The sequence below is a fragment of the Heterocephalus glaber genome, unplaced genomic scaffold (genome assembly GCF_053883595.1).
Source record: "Heterocephalus glaber isolate CG9 unplaced genomic scaffold, H.glaber_assembly_v1.0 deba00001730, whole genome shotgun sequence".
Lineage (NCBI taxonomy): Eukaryota > Metazoa > Chordata > Mammalia > Rodentia > Bathyergidae > Heterocephalus > Heterocephalus glaber.
In genome coordinates this window covers 1,252,223-1,272,973 of record NW_028258441.1, presented here as the reverse complement: position 1 = coordinate 1,272,973, position 20,751 = coordinate 1,252,223, and the positions used below count along the sequence as shown (strand labels likewise).

Here is a 20,751-nt window from a genome sequence, read left to right as displayed (position 1 = left end):
TACTTTGGAACAGTGTGATTAAATTGAACTAAATGTCTGACAATCCAGCTTGATAGTTAAAATAAAACATAAGAAAATGCCATAGGTAACTTTGCTGTCATTTCAGATTAAAATGGAACTTCCCATTCACTTGCATCAGAAACATCATTTGCTTTTCACTTTTTATCATGTAAGTTGTGAAATTAACACCAAGGGAACAACCAAGAAGCAGGATACAGTTGAAATTCCAGGTATGTGTCAGACCAACTGTCTGTCTTTCTGTATCTATCTATCTATCCATCTATCTATCTATCTATCTATCTATCTATCTAGTATTAGGGATCAAACCCAGGGTCATATATTCTTTAGATATCTCTCTGCAACTATTTGAAATGAAATTGTTAAGGATATAATTTTTTCCATCAAGCTGCAGATCTCCACTTGTCCAAAAAGTACATTTCTGAATTAAAAAATCTCATTGGCAAGCTGAACATGTTGGTGGGTGCCCATAGTCCAAGCTATTTGTGAGGCTGAAGCAGAAGGATAGCTTGAGCCCAGAAGTTGAAGGCCAACCTAGACAACATAGGCAAGACTCCATCTCAAAAGAAGTTCACTTGCAAATACGTTCATTTCTACCAAATAAACTTGCCAATGTGCTTAAATCATTATAAGCAACATAAAGTAATATTGCTGTTCTCAGGGAGAAACATATTGTAATGCAATATTATTTCTTTTATGTAGAATTGCTCAGCAACCAGAATTTTCCAGTTCTGCTAACTGAGGAAGAGGGAAGTGAGCCCAGAGCCAGGGACATCTGTGAGCCACAGGGAGGTTGGGGGCTGCCTGTTTTTATGAGAAGAGAACAGATTTAATGAAGTTGAGTAGGCTCTAGTAGCAAAGCCCCAGTCTTGGTTCCATTCCTGCAAAGCTTTAGATAAACCAGTGGGCAGCAGCCTTAGGAGAGCTTAGGAGTCCTGTGAAGATAGCCTACACCACACCCGGTTCCTGGATGTCAGCGTGCCGTGAGATGTAGATCAGGCCAGCCTGGATCATTTGTTCATGTTCAGTAGAAATCTCTGTGTATTTATTATCTGTAACATATTGTAGTAGGTATTATGGAGAATTCAGTGAAGAATCCAACACAGATCTCATCTTCAGTGAGAATATGATCTAGGGGAAATGAATCCTATGTACACAATCATGGTACAAGACAGAAAGTGGTGATTAACAAGAAAGCAATGCTGTATGAACTCAGAAAAGAGTGAGTTATTCAGCTGTTGGAGGGACCAGTGGCTGGGAGTCAGGGAAGGCTTCTGGGGGGAAATGCTATTTGAGTAAGATCTGAAAGAGTTGGGGGAGCTTGGCAATACAATGATGGCAGGAATGTAGGGGATTCTAGGATGAAGGAACAGCTTATAAAAAAGTCAGAGTTTTGAGAGGTATGGTTGGAGAACACCAAGTAGCTCACTAAAACTAGAGCACAGGATGCTGGAAAGGGAGTTATAAAATGTAATATTGAAAAGGAGGCATCAGATTTTGGAAAGCCTTGAATGCCAAGCTGTAGATTTTATTTTATTCTGTCACCAATATGGAAATTTTGAAGGGTTATATACTAATAAGAGCTGTTTTGGAGAAAAATGAATCAGGCAGCAACATAAAGGGCAAGGTAAGTTGGAACAGGAAGAAGGAAGGTCAGGAGGAACACCAGTCAGGGAGCTATTTCAAAGGTCCAGGAAAGGAAGGAGGCCACACTATGATTGTAGGGAGGATTACAGAACAATAAATCCCTTCAGCATCTATGGGTTCCACATCCATGGATTTAACCAACTGTGAATGAAAGATACTTTTTAAAAATTGCAGCTGTACTGACTATGTACAGACTTTTTTCTGTCATTATCCCCTAAACAGTATAGTAAAACAAGTATTTACATAGTACTTATTTACATTATATTAAGTATTACAAGTAATTAGTAAATGGTTTGAAGTACATGGAAGGATATGTGTAGGTTATATGTAAATATTGTGCCAGTCTATATAAAGGCCTTGAACATTCAAGGATTTTTATATTTGTGAGGGGGCCTGGAACTGATCGTCTGTGGATTCCAAGGGACAAGTGTGCATTAGACCTGGCAAATGATTGACTACTAGGTAAAAACTGAAGTTTCAAAACTGAGTGATTGGAAAGAAGGTATTGCCAGTAATAGAACTGTGGATGGGCATGGTAGATTTGAGACTAGCATTGAGTTGGAGGTGCTAGTGAGACATCTGAGTAATGGCTGACAGGCAGCAGGACTGACTATGAGGGAGTCCCCTTTACGGATGGTACCAAATTTAACTTGTCGCTCTCAGGCAGTTGGTCTCAGGAATGGGAAAGCTGACTAATATTGTCATTAAGCCATTCCATGCAAGACAGTAGAATAACCTTCTGCTCTATTTGGATCATTTATATGTACTTTGAGTTTCAGTATTTTCTTCATAAAGATATTGTATATTCTTAGTTTAGTAAATTTTCTGATACTTAGCCGGGTGTGATGGCACACATCTGCAATCCCACATACTCAGGGCAGAAACATGAGGATGAAAAGTTCAAGGCCAGCCTGGGCAACTTAATGAGACTATCTCAAAATTTAAAAGGGGGGGGTGCTGGATGTAGCTCAAGGGTAGAACACTTGCCTAGCATGAGCAAGGAAGGCTCTGGGTTCCATCTCCAGTGCTGGGGAAAAATCTCTGGTACTTCATAGTTTTTGTAATTATTGTGAATGGCATATTCTTCCTGCATTTTTAGTCAGCTACAATTGAAACAGAGTTATGCTACTGATTTTTGTAGATTAATCTTGCATCTGGTTACTTTGTTAAATTTTCTTACAGGTAATATGTAGTATCTTGTTGATTCTATTAGTATTTTTAGGTAGGTCACTAACAAATAATTGTAGTTTATGTATATAAGCACATAGCTATCGAGATTTCTACACATAACCATCTGTATTTGTAATAAGCTATGCATGAGTTCATACTGATGGCTCCAACTCCAGTCTGTTACCACACGAATCATGCTAGCCTTTTCGTGCTTGTATATAACCTCCAATTTTAACATTAAGAAACCTGGCTCCCACCATACACTATTCATTTACTTAATTGTTCAACCCACGTGATCAAAAAGTATGGTGAATGTTTAAAAAAACTTAGTACAATAAAAAATGCAGTGCCAAGAATAATGGAATAAATATGCCTGGAGTAAGGGGAGTATTTTGAGGGGGATTAATGGAAATGTGCCTTTTACTGTAATACTTTAAGCATCTGCCATAATTTTTATTTGTAATCAGACCTCATATAGTCCACTGCAGTTATGTCAATGGAATGACCTTGACAATTGAGAAGAAAATGGACAGAACAGTGAGAACCAAGGAGAGCGTGTACCTCCTGAATGATAAATTACTATCTCCTCTCCAAATGATAAGAAGTGGGCAAGATGTTCAGAAAAGCATGAGGTGGTTATTCTGTATGCCACACATCAGTTTTAACTGTCCACTGTTTTTTGTGGGGTTTTTTGTATCAGGGATCAAACTCAGGACCTGTGCTTGCCAGGCAGGCACAGTGCCACTGAGCTAAATCCCCGGCCCATTAACTGTCCATTCTTGAAGTAACCTTCCTATCTTGATCCAGATAGCATGCTAGACATTGTACCTCACAGCTTCCAAGTGCTCTGTATGAGTTTTGAGTAAGGCACATACTTGGCTATTTGATTATTCTAAAGTGCAAAAAGGTTGCCTAAGAAATTTTTGGGAGACAGAGTGAAATAGTGGTTGTTAGGAGGGAGAGGGAAGGGGCAGTGACTGCTAAGGGCTTTAGAGTTTCTTTTTAGAATGATGAAAATACTATGGAATTAATATCAACAGAAATACAATTGCAAATAGACTAAAAAACATCGATTTTACACCTTAAATGGATAAATTGTATGAACTGAATCTCAAAAATTTCTGCGCAGGGCCGGGGATTTAGCTTAGTGGCGCTGCGCCTGTTTTGCAAGCACAAGGTCCTGAGTTCGATCCCCAGTACAAAAAAAAAAGTCTGCAGAAAAAAGATGTTGCCTAAAAAGCAAAATATATTTTCTTATTTTCTGTGTTGAAAATCTCTTCTCATTTGTTAAATTTTCAGTTTAATTACCTTGACAGAGTCATTTCTAATGGTTCCTCATGCTTATATTACTTTCCTCTGCTCTTTAAAAAGGAAAGGTCTGGGTAAATCATTTCTGAGGTTGTACTGGTAAAGATGCCTTTCAGGCATGTTTTGGAGTCTGAGAAAGCCATGTAGTCTACTTAGAGAAAGCAGTGTTTTGTTTGTTTGTCTTTTAAGAATTAAAGCATTTGCCAAATTAAACACGTAAATAAAAACATTCCAACCAGATTTGTATTGACATCTGTGTTCACAGTATTAACACACATACACACACATGCATGCACACACATGCGCATTTGCTCATGCAGAGAGATTTAAAGAATTAGAAAGCACTGGCTCTACCAAGGGCTTTCCAGCCAACACCCTCTTTTATTTTCAAAAACTGGGTCCAGAGCAAGCTTTCTTTTACAGCTGAGTTATAAACACTTGAAACTCAGAGTGATCTCTATAATGGAAATACTGACACCGCTCAATTTGAGCAACACAGATGGCTCCAGCTTTTTTAGCTAGAACATGATGAATTTTCTAATAGAAAGCCAAGACGCTCTTTTGGGGGTAGGAACTGTTAAGAAATGTAGAGACGGAAAAATCTCTCAGTGGAATCAAGTCGTAAACACTGCAGCCTGGCTGCCTTCTCCTTCTGCACCTCCTCCTTCTGTGCTCAGGAAAACTGCCCAGCTGACTGATTTATGCCTATTGCCTTGTATGAATAGAGAATGTCATCTTGACTTAAGACCTTAATTTTCCATAGACCCTCACCCTAAGGTGGCTACAAGAAATTTTGGAACATGCAGCTGCTGTCTAAGATAGTCTTAGCTCTCAGACTTTGTATTTTAAGTGAAAGGATGGGTTAAAGGGGACCTGAATCTTTTAAAAAATGTCTCCTGAAACATATACCCCAAAGTGTAAAGAAATTGATATTGGTACATGTTTTAAGTTTTAAAATGTTTTCATATGTTGTCTCGCTCTAGTTTCTCAACTCTTTTAGATGAAGAGATGATTGTGTTGTTCTTCCTATTTTTATTGGCAAGGAAATAGAGTAAATAAGTTTCGAGCAGCCAGCCTGGGATTAAGAAGTGATCCAAAGCCATTGTTTCTTCCCCAGCATGCAGTTCCCTGTCACCTGGCTTCCATGTACAGATCCCTAGAAGTACCACCACCCTGCTTTGCTCTGCAGCAGTAAGACATTTGTGTAGCTAATTGCATTTGCTGTTTAATTTCTTATGGTTGATTATTGTCTTGGCAGTTGGGTTTGCCTGGGTACCTTTGCTGAAGGATGGTAGAATCATCACATTTGAGCAGCAGCTGCCGGTTTCAGCCAATCTTCCTCCAGGCTACTTGAATCTGAACGATGCAGAATCAAGAAGGGTAGGAAAATTTCTGCATTTGCTGAGTTGTCATGGTTAAATATTTCAAAGTTAGAGTTCTCTGGGTCTAGTTGATTGTTTTGGACAATGCTAATCAAAGTTTTATCTGAGGGCTGTTTTGGCCTATGATAAAGAGAAGCATGGAAATACATGTTTGAGTTTACAGCAGTTTGATAGAGTAATATGGTATCTGTTGATTCTGATAATAACTTTTAAAAGTGGGGCTTGGATTCTGTGCATCCCTTTAAGAAATTTCATTTACTTAAGTGATTTATAAAAGTCTCAATCTGCAAAGGATTGAAAATTTAAAATGATTTAGGATATGTTTATTATAATGGCAGGGTTTTTTTCTCCAATAATCTCTTTGTGTGACTCAAATACACTCATTTCTGGAAAATGTTGAAATGCATAAAGATGTTATATGTTGTTCATGTATTCATTGCTATGATACAAAAACTCATGTCTGTATTTTCTGTTTATAGCAATTGAGTATGGATATTAAGTGGGTAGATGGTGCAAAGCCTCTGTTGAAGATTAAAAGCCACTTAGAGTCTACCATTTACACTCAAGTAAGTTGCATAGTTTAAAACTTGTCAATTTCAACATTCAAATATATTTCTTGATAAAAATGGACTATATTTTCTTCCTATAGCCTCCGAAAAGTAGTGGCATGCAAGATTTCCTCATTAATAATAATATCATATGGGGTCATGTTTTGTAATTATTCTCAAATTACAAAATCCTGTTATTCCTACTAACTAATTTGAGCCTCATCAAACCCCAAAAGGCATATGGGAGCTACTACCATCTTAGAGGTGAAGAAACTAAAGCTCGGTCATGTCAGGTCACCCTATAATAATTAGAAGAAGCAGGTCAAAATATACATCATTCCACTTCCTGATGTAGCCTACACTATCCAGAAAGTCAATGTATGTGGATTCCATACAGAGCAACCTGACTCACTTCGAAGTGGAGAGTGTCCTAGTAAAGTTGGCTATCGAATGCCTGACACTGTTGTTCTGGTAACTTGCTGCTGCTACCTTTTCTTCACCTGTTAGTTCAGACCTTTGTTTCTGTTCATTTCATTAAAATGGACATGAAGCCTAACTTCATAGAACGCACTAGACAAAATGGAGACTAAATGAGTGCTTAACTGGTTGAGTATACATTGGGCCTACCTGTATGCTTAGGCACATGCCAAGCTGACCTGATTTTACTGCTTTGCTTGGTGGGCAAGGGGACTTCAGGACATGGACTCATAGTTTCACAGCTATAGCTGCTGTGTCTGGGTATTAGAATCCCCAGCTAGATGGGTTTGCAAGATGCAAGAGGAGGGAGTGGTAGAGAATCTGCGTTTAAGGATAATGAATCAAATTTCATATGGCTGTTTCCATCTGTGTTCCAGGATCTGCATGTGCACAAATTCTTCCATCATTGCCAGCTGATTCAGTCAGGCTCAAAAGAAGTCCCAGGGGAGCTCATTAAATATTTAAAGGTAAATGAGCAACAGCTTTCGGCAAAAGGTTTGTTTTTCATGTCTTTTCTATTGCCACATTTGGATGTGGCAAAAAGAAACAGAAGAACACTTGAAAATACTTTTAACTGGATATCCTCAGGAGAATACTTTCTATTATGTACTTTTCCATCAAGTGTCTCTTTAGAAGCAGGCAGCAGACTTGCTATACTAGGAAGAAAATGTTATAGCCAGAATTTGACAGCACAGTTTTGAAAATTTCATGGAAATGTTGGTTTCAGTTGCATAAATTGATTTTTCAGGTCCTTTCTTTTCCTGCTGACTGCCCCATAAAGGTGCAGCATGCTGTGCGGGAAAAGGCCTGGAGGAATACAAATGCTTTTGATTGGAATAAAATAGGAAATGGTTCCTGTGTTCATGAGTGAATGACTATAAAAGGGCCTGCTGAAGAGATCAAGAAACCTATTTTCTGCATGTTGCATAGGAGAGAGTTTTATGGAATACCCTAATTTATCAGAACCTAAGACATCCTACATTCTACATTCCAGGACTGGCACACATCCTAAGACCTGACTGGCCGTGGCTCTTTTTTGTGATTGCTCCTTTAATAATCAGCCATAGAAAGTCTGAGGAGTTTTGATTTTAAACAAAGGCTCTATAGGATTCCCTTTTGGACATGTCCTACTGCTTAATGATATTCTCAGGAAACAAATATGTTCATTTGTTTCAGAGAGGTAGTCCAACATGAAATAAATGTAGGCTCTGGAATCATAAACGGACTTTGTGCCCTAGATCTGTCACGTGCTGGCTTTGTGACTAACCTTGGCCAAGTTACTAACTTCTCAGAACCATTGTTTCTTCAGCTGTCACGTTGGGATGACAACAGTACCCATCCTGTAGGGCGGTTGTGAGGTTTACGTAAGATCGAGCATCTGCTATGTAGTAATCATTCATGCCACCCTTGTACCTTGAGTGCTTCCTATGAGCTAGGCATTGGTCCAGGCATTTGGGAAGAATATAAGTAAAGAAAACAAATAAGGTCCCTGTCATTATGGAGATTAATTTCTTATGGAGACAGACAATAAGCACAGAAATGAATATGTGTATTGTCAAATCAGGTAGTAATAAGTGCTAGAAAAACAAAACAGTGAATGAGAGCAGAAATAAGAAGGGTTCCTGCTTTGCAAAGGTCACAGAAAATGTCTCTGGTAAGGTGACATTTGAGCAATGACCTAAAGGAAAGGAGAACGTCAGCCATGTAGATTACAGGGGGGAGCTGGGAACAGCAACTCCAGAGACCCTGAGGAGCTTGGCTTGGTGTGTTAAAGGAGCAGCCAGAATTGCAGGCTGGCCAATGCAGAGTGACAAGGCATTACCTTGGCAAGGTGGCTGGTGAGCTAGTCAGGTGAGGCTTCACAAGGCCATGGTGAAGAGTTAGGATTTACTCCAAATGAGATGGAAAGCCTTACAGAGTAAGGCTTTTAAACAGTGGAGTGACGTGATTTGCCTTTGGTTTTAAAAGTACCATTCTGCCTACCGTATAAAAATGCATTGTTGGAAGAGAAGAAAGAAGATCATCCATCAGTGATGGCTGTTGTTTTTAGTTATTATTAAGAAGTATAATAGTCATGTAACTTTCAAATCCTGTCCTCAGGTAATGTCTGGGAGGACTCCCAGCTGTATATATGAATGCTTTGTCTATTAAGGTAATTGGTTTTTCTTCCAGTGGAGAAGTTTTGTAAAAGTTTTAACAGAGTGGTATCAAACAGAACATCATTTTCAAATATTGCTATTCTTTGATGGAAAAAAAATGTACTCATATTTGAGTTTTTAAGGGTGTGAAATTTTTGATATCTATATGACCCATGCTTGCCCTCTAGTGGCAGTGAGTGAAGTGCCGTGTAATTTCAGAAATAGATTCTTATAAAATGCTACTACTGAGAAAGATTCTAGAAATTTCTTTTTACAGATGAGAAAACTGGAGCCCAAGTACAGGTGACTTGCCTGTAGTCCTTCTTCACCTGGTTGGTAGCAGAGCAAAGCTGAGTGTGTGACATGTGCCTCTTGACCTTCCAGTCCTGTGATCTTCCTAGCAAATCCTGCTGTCTGCTGTCCCTATAAATGACACCATTTCATCAATTCATTTAGAATTTTCTTGTTGAGCTCTTGTTATGTTTTTAGTATTTTCCTAAATGTTGTGAAGCTTATGGAAAAGAATACATTAAGGTCACTGTCCATAGAGTTATTGTCACTGAAAAGACATGATACACATAAGTGACAATATGTCAGTAATACAAATAATCCAAAGCAATATGTGACTAAATGTCAAATGTGTAATCGAGAACACAAGTGGTAAGGATTCAGTGAACTAAGAAACCATCTTCATCTCATCCCTGTGTTCCTTATTTTATTCATTTATTCTACCACTCACCAAATACTTATTAAACATTTGCTCTGGGTCCAGACATTGTTCTGGATGCTGGGCTCTTATTGGGACAGAGAGATTATAAATAAATGAATAATTTTATATGGAGATTAATGCTGTGAAGAAAGCAGAACAGGTTAATGGGATCTAAGGTGCCCAGGAATACTGTACATTCTAGAGAGAGGTGTCAGAGGAGGCCTATCGGAAGAGGTGACACTTCCACCTGAAAAGAAACTAGTGAGAGGACAACAACGACAGATGATAAGGCTGTATAAAAGGAGAGCATAATATTGTAGCAGGTGTGAACACCTTATGCTGACGTATTTGAAGGGCAGAAAAAAAAAAAAGACCAGACACACAGTAAGCAGCAGGAAGGAAGGTTGTTGTGAGATGAGTTTGGAGAGAAAGTCAGAGTGCAGGCAGGTATGGCAGGCCCATGACAGCTGTTTTTTGTGGTGGCTTGTTTTGTTTCTAACAAGAGAAGGATGGCATTGTCTAATTTGCATTTCAAAATGAACACACTAGCTGCTGTGTTGAGAATAAATTATAGCAAACCAGTACTGATAGCAGGGAGATCTGCACTGCATGGAACACACCCCTCTCCTTTCTGCCTGATATTATCCTGCTTATCCTTCGGAGAAGCCTTATCCCTACCTACCTGCAGCCCAGTTGCTCCTTACTTTGTTCTTTTTGTATATACCACTATCAGGCCAGTCACAATTTGGACTGCAGTGATTTAGTTCCATGTTGTTCACCCTCGTTAGAGTGTGAACTGTGTAATGCTAAGAACCAGGGGTTATTGTTTTTTGTTTTTTTGTTTTTGGTGTGTGCATGTGTGTGTGCGTGTGCATGCTTGGCTATTAGAAGTACATTCAGTATGCCTTTGTTGAATGAGAAAGTGAATGGTTTCACTGAAGTGGAGATTTGAACTTGCTTTGAAAGAACACCTATAGATTTGACTAAAAACTATGAACAAAGAGACAAAGGGAGGAAATCATGTGATACATTCAGGGAAGAGTGAAGACACCAATTTGACCTTGTAAAGAACAATGATGAGTACAAAGGCTGAAAATGTATGCTGAGTCTTAAGTAACTTGAACTTAATTCCCTAGGTCAGGATTTCTCAACCTTGGCTCTATTGACATTTTGGGTAGGATAATCCTTTGTTGTGAGAGACTGTGCTGTAGGCTGTTTAGCAGAATCTCAGGCCTTCACTCAGTAGATGTCAGTAGAGTGCCCCAGTTGTGATAATCCCAAATGTCTCCAGACATTGCCACATCTGCAGAAAGTGGTGTGCCTCTTTGGTCAAGAACCACTCTGTAATGGTAATGGTGAGGCATCAACCAAATCGTTGTAGGAGGAAGTCTGATGTACCCAGCGTTTGAGGAACATTAACTTGGAAATGAGAGCTGGATGTGTTGGGAGTTAAGAAAAACTATACGGAGACTTACTGAAAATCATTAAAAGTATTTTGGTTATAGATTAGACAGCTATGAAAAGAAGCGATGGCAGAAAGAATAGGTGAGAGGGCACACAGGATGGAAGTTTGAAGAGTAGAATTCCTGAGTTTGCCATCTTGCCCTGTGTATGGGATTGTGGGCTGTTCCACAGAAGTCTAGGAGGTTACTGTTGAGATGATTTGGGTTCAGGTGACAGAGTCTTGCATAGGAGCGAGGAGAGTAAGGATGGAAAGATGGAGCAAAAGTAAGGGAGAATGTGAAAGAGGAATGGTGAGTTCCTTAAGTACTGGACTTGCCTGTTTCTGTTCCCATAGCACTACACACTGAATTGATGCAAAAGGTGCTCAGTGAAATTCCCTCCCTCCCTCCCTCTCTCCCTCCCTCCCTCCCTCTCTCCCTCCCTCCCTCTCTCCCTCCCTCCTCTGCTATTGGTTTGTTGAATGAGTAAGTGGATGTGGAGAGAAAAGAAGAAAAAAGAAACAAATTTAACACATTTCACTGTAACATTTCTATGTATGTACGCACACCTTTCTTCATTTTTGATGTTTGTAACACACCTACTAGTAGAGACAGTGTTAGCACTTTGAAGAAATGAACCACAAGAATGTTAGAATGAAAAACTACCTGACTTTTATAGGCGATGCCTGTGTAAAGCCAATTCTATACAGGAGTGTTCTTTATTGATGCCCTCTTAACTTTCTTACCAGATTAATGGGAGCTGCCCCCTTCCCCTGAAAAGCTTACAGAATGCTAGAGGCTAGGCATGTCTCTAGCATCTCTAAATAGCCTGCTCCTTCCCAAGTCCCATCATTGAATGTTGATTTACCAAGTTAGTTGTCTTTTTGCAAAACTCACTTATCCCAATTATACTTATAATCTTCAGTTAAGCATTTACTATTGAATAAACTAACAAATATGAATGTCAAAATAGAGGTGTAGAGAAAATAATTAACAAAACAAAATCCCCTGTTCCAGGAAACTCACATTTAAATGAGCTATAAAGTCAATCAGTAGATCTCTCATTAATTTTTTGTTGTTTTACATTTGGAAAGTATATCATATTTCTGTTTGTTTTCATAACTAATAATAACTTATTTTAGTGTTTGCATGCCATGGAGATCCAAGTCATGATACAGTTTCTACCTGTAATTCTTATGCAACTCTTCCGAGTTCTCACAAATATGACCCATGAAGATGATGTTCCTATCAACTGCACCATGTGAGTTTGGGTGTTATAATACAAACAAGCTATTTATTTGAGCTTTTTCTTCTTTTTAATGGAGGCTTTCATTGCTATTAAACTTCCTTTGTAGAACTGCTTTTTTTGCATCCAGTCGGTTTTGTATGTTGTATTTCCATTGGCATTTGTCTGAAGATATTTTTAAATTTCTATTTTCATCTTCTTTTTGGCTGATTGGTTGTTCAGGAGCATGTTAATTCTCAAATACTAAATTTTCCCCAATTCCTCCTGTTACTGATTTTGAGTTGCATACCATTGTGGTTGAAAAGAATACTTGATATGACTTCAGTCTTAAAGTTTTTAAGACTTGTTTTGTACCCTAACATGTAATTTATCCTGGAGAATATTCCACGTAGACCTGAGAAGAATGTACATCCTTGTGCTGTCTGATAGACTGTTCTGTATATGTCTGTTAGGCCCTTTTGGTCTGAGTGTAGTTCAAGTCCAATATTTCTGTATTAATTTTCTGTCCAGTTTATCCATCATTGAAAACAGCACATTGAAGTCCCATACTGTTGTTGTATTGCTACTTATTTATACCTTCATGACCATTAATATATATTTAGGAAGCCAAATACATAAGTTTTAATTGAACTTTCTCATGCTGTCCATCATAGTAACCACTAGGCACCTGTGGCTATTGGGCACTTCAAATGTGGCTAGTTCAGCTGAGGAACTGAATTTTTAATTATGTTTCATTTTAATTTTAATTGATTTAAATAGCTATATATGACTAGTTTCTCATATCGGACAGAATTTACCGCTAATCCATCTTTTTTTTACTTGAAAGAATAAGAGTCTTGTTTTTACATAAAAACAAACAAGAACATATTGTGAAGTAGAATGCAAATTGCACCTGAATTTTGAAATTAAAATAGAAGACTTCAGTGGGATGTGGTGGTCCATGCCCATAATTCCAGCACTCTGGGAGGCTAAGGCAGGGAGATTGCAAGTTCAAGGCCAGCCTGGACAACTTAGTGGCTCACTGATACCCTGACTCAAAATAAAGTAAATAAAGGAACTCAAATGAAAATGAAGCTCAGCATTCCTGGGTTCAACCCCTAGTACCAAAGAGACATGACAGACAGATAGGTAGATAGATAGATAGATAGATAGATAGATAGATAAACAGGAGACTTTAAAAACTTGTGAGCTCTGTGCTGGCTGTTTCTGGCTCTGCTAGCTTCTGCTGTTGGCCTCAGCCTCTTCCACCATGTCCCACCCTACACACAACTCCACGCTGTTTGTTCATCTTTGTTTTGGGGATAGTCTGGCTGAAAATTTAAGAAGCATTATTTTAATTCAAAATGTGATTTCTAGACCAGCAGCATTGAATTTCACCTTAGACCTACAAAATCAGAAACTCTGGAGAGGAGCTAAGCGATCTGTTAAGCAACTCTCCGGATGATTCTGATGCATACTGAGGTTGAGAACTGCTAGGCTTTTACATTTAAATCTTTTCATCAATTTTATATTTACCTCCAATTTCAGTTCCTATCATTAGAGCTGCCCTGTTCCTCCCTTTTCCCTTTCCTATTAGATATTTTTTTTCCTTTTATTCTCACTAGAGAGATTTCAGTATTTACCTTAATTGAAGTCTTTGACTACATATGGTCATAGCCATACATACTTCAAACACAGAGATTTAGAAAAGAAATGAAATATCTGGGCAGCAAATAAAGTTCTTTTGAACCAGGAAATAAATTTTACAAGACACTAAGCATGGTAGATTCTGAAATCTTTGTTAGAACTAAACTGACATTATATCTTATGTTATCTCATTTTTAATTGTTCAGATAGTGTTAGGTATTTTGGAGGTTAAACATGATGATCTTATTTAACAGTCACACTACAGTAATTAATTGTAGCATGACATGCTGACCTCTTCGAATATCGTTTCAGGGTTCTCTTACACATTGTATCAAAGTGCCACGAAGAAGGCTTGGATAGTTATTTAAGATCCTTCGTTAAGGTTTGTAGACTGAGCTTTCTTGCCAAGCGATTTGTTTTATGGGACAGTTTTGGCTTATGGCTCCTCTTCTTTGTTTGTAGTATAGCTTCCGACCTGAAAAACCGAGTGCTCTTCAGGCCCAGCTGATACACGAGACCTTGGCTACTACAATAATAGCGATACTGAAACAGTCTGCAGATTTCTTAGCAATAAATAAACTGCTAAAGGTAAAGACATGGGACACAACCAAGAACAAAAGCAGCCATAAATATACTTGTTTGGTACCCTCCCCATTCAGTTCTTTGGTATTCAGCATCTCTCACACTCTCCCCATCCCTGTGCACAAGCACCCTTTTCCTGAAGTTCTCCACAGAACCTTCATCACCTTTCTGCCCACCCTGGCCCTCAATCAAATGCAGAATAGAACAAATCTGGATCCGATGAATCTGCGTTAGAATCTTGTATCCATTGCAGAGTAGTTCTGGGACCTGAAGCCAGTTATTTAGTGTCTCTGAGCCTCTAGTTCCTCATTTCTAAATTATGAATAAAGTATTAACACATAGTTTCTGGCATGTAGCAGGCACTCAATAAAAGATAGAACTTACTTTTATTGTCATTATTTTTCTTATTTCCTTTATAAATGGTAGAATTTGGAGTACTTTAGGATACATCTGCTTGAGGCTTTTCTCCACCCTTCAGATTTCATGATGTAGGCAAACATGCACGTCAGCCACGAAGGCTGCACCAGTGTCGGACCAAGGTCAGGGCTGGGTCCATCCAAACACACACACACACACTGAGTGCGGGTAGTAATAAGATTCACTGTCTGTAGAGAATTTTAAAGTAAAAACAACATAAACTAAAATTTGATTTGCTCTTATTACCAGATGTGAGAAATTCAAAATAAAGACAGTGACAAAATACCCCTTTCCACCGGGACAAACATTCCTGCCTCTCCCTTGCAAATCACTAGCCACCCTTAGGGCACAGTAGTACCTTTTTGGTAAAACAGTTCAAAGGTATTCTGTGACACTTTGCTAATGAACTGGAATTACTTAAAAACTTTAGCGAAGTTCAGGCACAAGATCCATATAGATTTAAATTTTGCTAAGCTTCAAAGATTTGGATAATAACCATTAAAGATTTTTTGTTTTGTTTTAGTACTCGTGGTTTTTCTTTGAAATAATCGCAAAGTCCATGGCCACATATTTGCTGGAAGAGAATAAAATTAAGGTAAGCAGGCTCAATAATAATTTTTTTGTTTTATTTAGTTTTAGTTGCTGAATAACAATTGTATGTAAGAGGTAGTATGTAACAAAAAACACTAATCTTACATATTGCACTGACATGCAAATCTCCTTTTAAAGAGCTCTAGACCTTTTGCTTTTTTAAATGTTGCTCACAAAAACAATAGCTGTACCGCACAAATCAGAGGTTTCGAAGTTCCTATGTTGTCACAGTCCATTCTGCAGGCTTCCACATAAATTCTGTCCTGTAATTTTTTGCCATGTAAAACTCAGTACCTTTGGGGCTTTACCTTTGTCTTATGATTTTAAAATGTCATATGTTGAAAGATTCATTTGGAAAAATAACAAATACCATATCAGACATAACCTTTCTGTTATGAAGATTTAAAGAGTGTACAAAATTTTAAAAAAACCTTTATGCAGTACGTACATGTGTTCCTTTAACATAGTGTATACATTTAATTGTTTTTAAAAATTAGTTTAAGGGTACAAGCTGAGAATCCCTTATTTAAAATGCTTGGGACCAGAATTGTTTCAGATTTCAACTTGTTTCAGATTTTGGAATATTTGAACAGATATAATGAGATACTTTGGGGATAGGACCGAAGTCGAAACACAAAGTTCATATACACTTTATACACGTAGCATGAAGGAAATTTTGTGAAATGTTTTATATTTGTACTTCTGTTTTAACTATTACCTGTCACATGATATCAGGCATGGAATTTTCCACTTATGGTATCATGTTGATCCTCAAAAAGTTTTGAATTTTGGAACATTTCAGAGTTTTGGATTAGGGATGTTCATCCTGTATGAAGAAAGTTCTTTAGTTATAGAAACCATAAAGCCAAGACTACTTGTTAAATATAAAAGATCCACCTCACAGTCATCATTTTATCAAAACTTTAATAGCATAAATTTGCTGAAACTGAGATGCATGCTTACTTTGTGTGCCGGGGATTAATGGAATGAAAAACTGGGAGGTTTTTGCATCCCAAGAACATATTATTCCAGAGTTGGGTTGGAATGAGCCATTCTTACTGATAATTGAAGTCAGTTATATCATTAGAAGATCAGACAGTTCTGGTAAGAATCTAAAGTAAAGTACACATTGAACTAATGATAACATTTTTGAGTTAGGACAAAAATTATAGTTCATATAGTTCATAAAAATATATTTAAAATTATAGTTCATATAGTTCATAAAAACATATTTACATCTAGAATGTGTTTGAAAATAAAAGTGGCAGTTGATTTAGACCTTTTGGAACTCTTTTTTTCTATTTCATTTAAGCTTCCCAGAGGCCAGAGATTTCCTGAGGCATATCATCATGTCTTACATTCATTGCTGCTTGCAATAATTCCCCATGTGACTATTCGCTATGCAGAGATTCCCGAGGAGTCCAGAAATGTGAATTACAGTTTGGCTAGCTTCCTGAAGGTGAGTTAAAGGCAGCCAGGATATGGTAAGGAACTCTTCTTCATTGCCAGGGTCTTGAAAACGAAAGGAAAAAATTACCAACTGTCTAGTGATTCACCTAGGTCTTCATAAGGCCATTGGAGTAACACTTTTGACTGAATTGCCAGATGAGCCAAGTTTGAGATTATCTTACTTCAAACAAGATGGCTAATTAATTAAATCTGAGCTCCCGCACAAGTGGTTTAACTGGAAGACATATTTTGCTTATTTTGTAAGATGTTTCAGACATATTTTAATCTAACTCCTCTTAGATGGGACACATACTTTCTAGGTTGTCCTAGGTCCCACCACTCCTTATTGTCCTCTGATCCTTTTTATGCATCTAAGTCACTTCTCTGACCCCTGTTGGCTTTTGCGTTTGCCACTTTTGAGCTAAAACAACCAATTTGGTGATGTAACTGGAGTCTACATGTTGCTAGTACATGTACATGAAAATTGTTAGTTTTGGCCAGTGAAGGTTTTTTTCTTTTTGAGAGAGATACCAGAAGTCCCTATGTTTACAAAAAAGAGTACATCTATCACTGTTACATTTTGTTGTTGTCAGTATGTAAGTAGCAGTGCTGAGAGGTGACTGTTTTATCAAGAAACATTTGATTGCTGAGGACAGGCATGGGCTTTTAGCACATTTAGATTTTACTTGCTTCTTTACTATGACCCTTTTCCTCATAGTTCATCATGCCTCATATTAAGAACTTCATAATCAATAATCTGTCTCTGCAGTTTTAGTGTCTAACATACCCTTGTTTTTTTTTAATTAAAAAATTGCAGCTAGGTTTCAGATCTGCAGGCTATGTTTTTCCTTTAAAAATTATTAAGATTAAAGTCTCCCTATGTTGCTCAGGCTGTTCTAAAATTCCTGGGATCAAGCAGTCCTCCTGCCTCAGCCTCCTGGATAGCTGGGCCAATAGGCAAGTGCCACTGTGCCTGGCTCAGAGTGTGATTTTTTTAACATAAGACCTTTTCTTTCCCAGAATTAAAATAAAGTTTTAATACTATTTCATAAGCCTTTTATGTAATAAAAACTAAGCACGCACAGGTTGTTACTTTTGGGGGGCGGGGGAGGGCACTGAGGATTGAACCCAAAGCCTTTGGCCTGAGCTATGTCCTCAGCCCGTTTTATTTTTTGTTTCGGAGATAGGGTCTCACTAAGTCACTAAATTGTCCAGGCTGGGCTTGAACTTGCGGTCCTCCTCCCTCACACCCAGGATTACAGGTGGGCACCACCATGCCTGGCTACTACATGTCTTTTTAAAATCAAAAAAGGGTGAGATTAACTGGAATGTAAAGTCTTAATTTCTTCCCTAGAGTTTAAACTTGAAGTATCTATGTAAAGGGAGCAGAACATCATTGATTTAATACCAGTATTTACTAATTCAAGTCCACAAAGATTTGCTTGCCTTCTATGTGGGAATTCAAAGATGTGAGAGACTATCACTCGTCAGGCTCTAATACATATACAAGATAGAGATTACAACCGTAATACTGAAAATACAAACAAAATACTATAGAAGAAGAAAGAGGAATCATGACGAGGTAGCACAGACAGAGACAAGAAGCATAGTTTAGAGTTTCCCAAGACAAGAGTTAAGGTGTTGGAGGCTCCCTGAGCAAAAGGATGAGAGAAAGAGTCATTGTGTGGTGAATTTAAGATGTATGGAGAAAAAGCAGGAAAGGCCATCTAGTGCCAGATGGTGGAAGGCCTTGAGTGTCAGATTAAGAAGTTCGGGTTTTGACATATATCCAATGGAGAAACACCAAAGAATTTTGAGGCTAATTTTATTGCTGGTGTGATGGATAAAGTGAGGAAAAGACTAGGTTCAATACAACCAATGAGAAGACCAATCATCTGCCTGGCAGAGTTCACTCATCTTTTAAGTTAAGCTCTTCCTTGACCTTTCTATGCAGTATTGATCACCTGTTCTTTGCAGGGGTTTTCTGCACTTATAACTGTGCTGTATTTTAATTATTTGTTTGCCTTTACCATTGGAGAAGAGTAAGGACCATGTCTTATTCAATTGCATATTTTTCTAGAATGCAATACATTATCTCAAACACAGTAGTTCCTCCACGTTTTGAAAATTGTACAGCTGAAATTGTTGAGTCTCTAGTCCAATGATAAGTCACTTTGCCCTTTATATTTTTCTTTAAGGTCACCTGAAGCTTCGACAGCTCTTATTCTATTATCTGTAAAAAGGAAAATGTGACCCAGTTAATGTAGAACAAATTTAAATTATTTCAAGCTATATTTAACAGACTCTTAAAAGAATTACATAACTAACCATTCATTATGTTTTGCTTTCTATAGCGCTGTTTGACTCTAATGGATAGAGGATTTGTTTTCAATTTGATAAATGACTATATATCTGGATTCAGCCCCAAAGATCCTAAGGTAAGTTATAGGGACATACTTTGTAGTGAATGTCAGTCATGAGAGCATGACATCAAGGGTGACACTCTTCTGGAGGATTTGTAATTGATGATTTCATTTAGGCACTTTTGAGTATTTTTGAGTCCATCAAAGCAGGGAATATTAGTGTTTTTGAGCTTCTCCAGACAAATACGTGATCGGCAAGTGACTGGCAGGACCCAACATACAGTGGTTCACCTGACTAGGATTCATGCGAGTGATGCAATAAGGATACACAGCTGGATCCAGAAAGAACAGAGGCATCCAGTGGAATCTGGCAGCCCCTGTGTGGCTGTCTTGAGCTCTCTCCCTCCTGTGATGGGTCACGTGACAGAATCTCTTTCCAGCAGCAAAAATGCAGCCTCATATGTACACTATTTCTTTTTGGAGAATATCATATAAGACTCAGAGTTGACAGTTTTTATTGCGGGGGGGGGGCGGTCATGTATTGAAGACTGGTCAGATTTCCAGATTCCCAAGAAGAGAAGCAAAACAGGTGTTCACTATAAATCACATTATTTGTATAAATAGCTTAAACAGGTAGGCACCAAAGGTGCAACTTTATCTTGTAGGGAACATATCAAAATACAGTTTCTGGGGCCGGGGATTTAGCTCAGTGGCACTGCACCTGCCTTGCAAGTGCGAGGTCCTGAGTTCGATCCCCAATACCAAAAATAAAAAATCTAATTTCTCAGGTTCCAGCCAACATCAGCCTTACAACAGGCATTTTAAAAAGATAACAGTCTCAAGCCTGTTGTGTTAATGCTTTCTTGCACAGATTGTGTCTCAAGGTATGCTTAGAATACCAAGCACTTCTATGTATTAGAATCCTATGTATTAGATTCTCTGAATAGTAAATGCCCACTCAAAATAAGTTAATGTGTAATTTCTGTCCACTTAGGTTCTGGCTGAATACAAGTTTGAATTTCTGCAAACAATTTGCAATCATGAACATTACATTCCTCTGAATTTGCCAATGGCATTTGCAAAACCTAAATTGCAGCGAGTTCAAGGTATATATTTGCATATTCTATCATTTGGAATTATTTTTTCTTTTTCTACTAGTGCTAGTGTAGTATAATGTTTTCTAATTAGACCAGTTAAGTTGATGGTAATCTCAGAATTGTTACTATCTGAAGATAGGTCCACTAATGGTATTCTGCATTTTCTTCATAGTATCAGTGGCAGTATTCATAGTATGAAGAAATCAAGTGTGTTATATAGATTGCTGTTTAAACACAGATGTTAGATACTAGTAAAATTGCTGTCTGTAACAGTGTTTAGAATCTCATATGAGACTAAATGAAGAAATGCATTTCTGCTGAAAGCATCAAAAAGAAATATAAAGGCAGACTAAAATGATAATATGTATATACTGAGTTTGTGAAGTGCTTTCAGTTTTAATGTCCATTGCTAGTTTTATTGACTGCTTTGTTGTGTAGCACTATTCTTATGTTACTATGTTTTTTATTTGTCCCTTTTCTTTTCATATATTAATTAGATTTTTTTTCATTTGCGGTGGACCATTTGACTTCAGTAGGTAGG

At 37.9% G+C, this 20,751-nt stretch overlaps 1 protein-coding gene across 3 annotated transcripts in view; it reads left to right on the top strand.

The window, feature by feature from the left end:
- The window catches only part of Dock11 (dedicator of cytokinesis 11), a 178,243-nt gene that overhangs the window by 81,880 nt on the left and 75,612 nt on the right, over positions 1-20,751 (top strand). For 2 of the 3 annotated variants that reach the window (XM_013068283.3, XM_087199882.1), the window contains exons 20-31: positions 107-230; positions 5,402-5,523; positions 6,005-6,091; positions 6,928-7,017; positions 11,982-12,100; positions 14,024-14,093; positions 14,174-14,299; positions 15,234-15,305; positions 16,614-16,760; positions 19,105-19,188; positions 20,108-20,219; positions 20,708-20,746. In XM_013068283.3, the coding sequence (XP_012923737.1) occupies positions 107-230; positions 5,402-5,523; positions 6,005-6,091; positions 6,928-7,017; positions 11,982-12,100; positions 14,024-14,093; positions 14,174-14,299; positions 15,234-15,305; positions 16,614-16,760; positions 19,105-19,188; positions 20,108-20,219; positions 20,708-20,746 (1,192 nt within the window). The remainder of the gene's footprint in view (positions 1-106; positions 231-5,401; positions 5,524-6,004; positions 6,092-6,927; positions 7,018-11,981; positions 12,101-14,023; positions 14,094-14,173; positions 14,300-15,233; positions 15,306-16,613; positions 16,761-19,104; positions 19,189-20,107; positions 20,220-20,707; positions 20,747-20,751) is intronic. The other variant, XM_004872144.4, reaches the window with a different exon arrangement.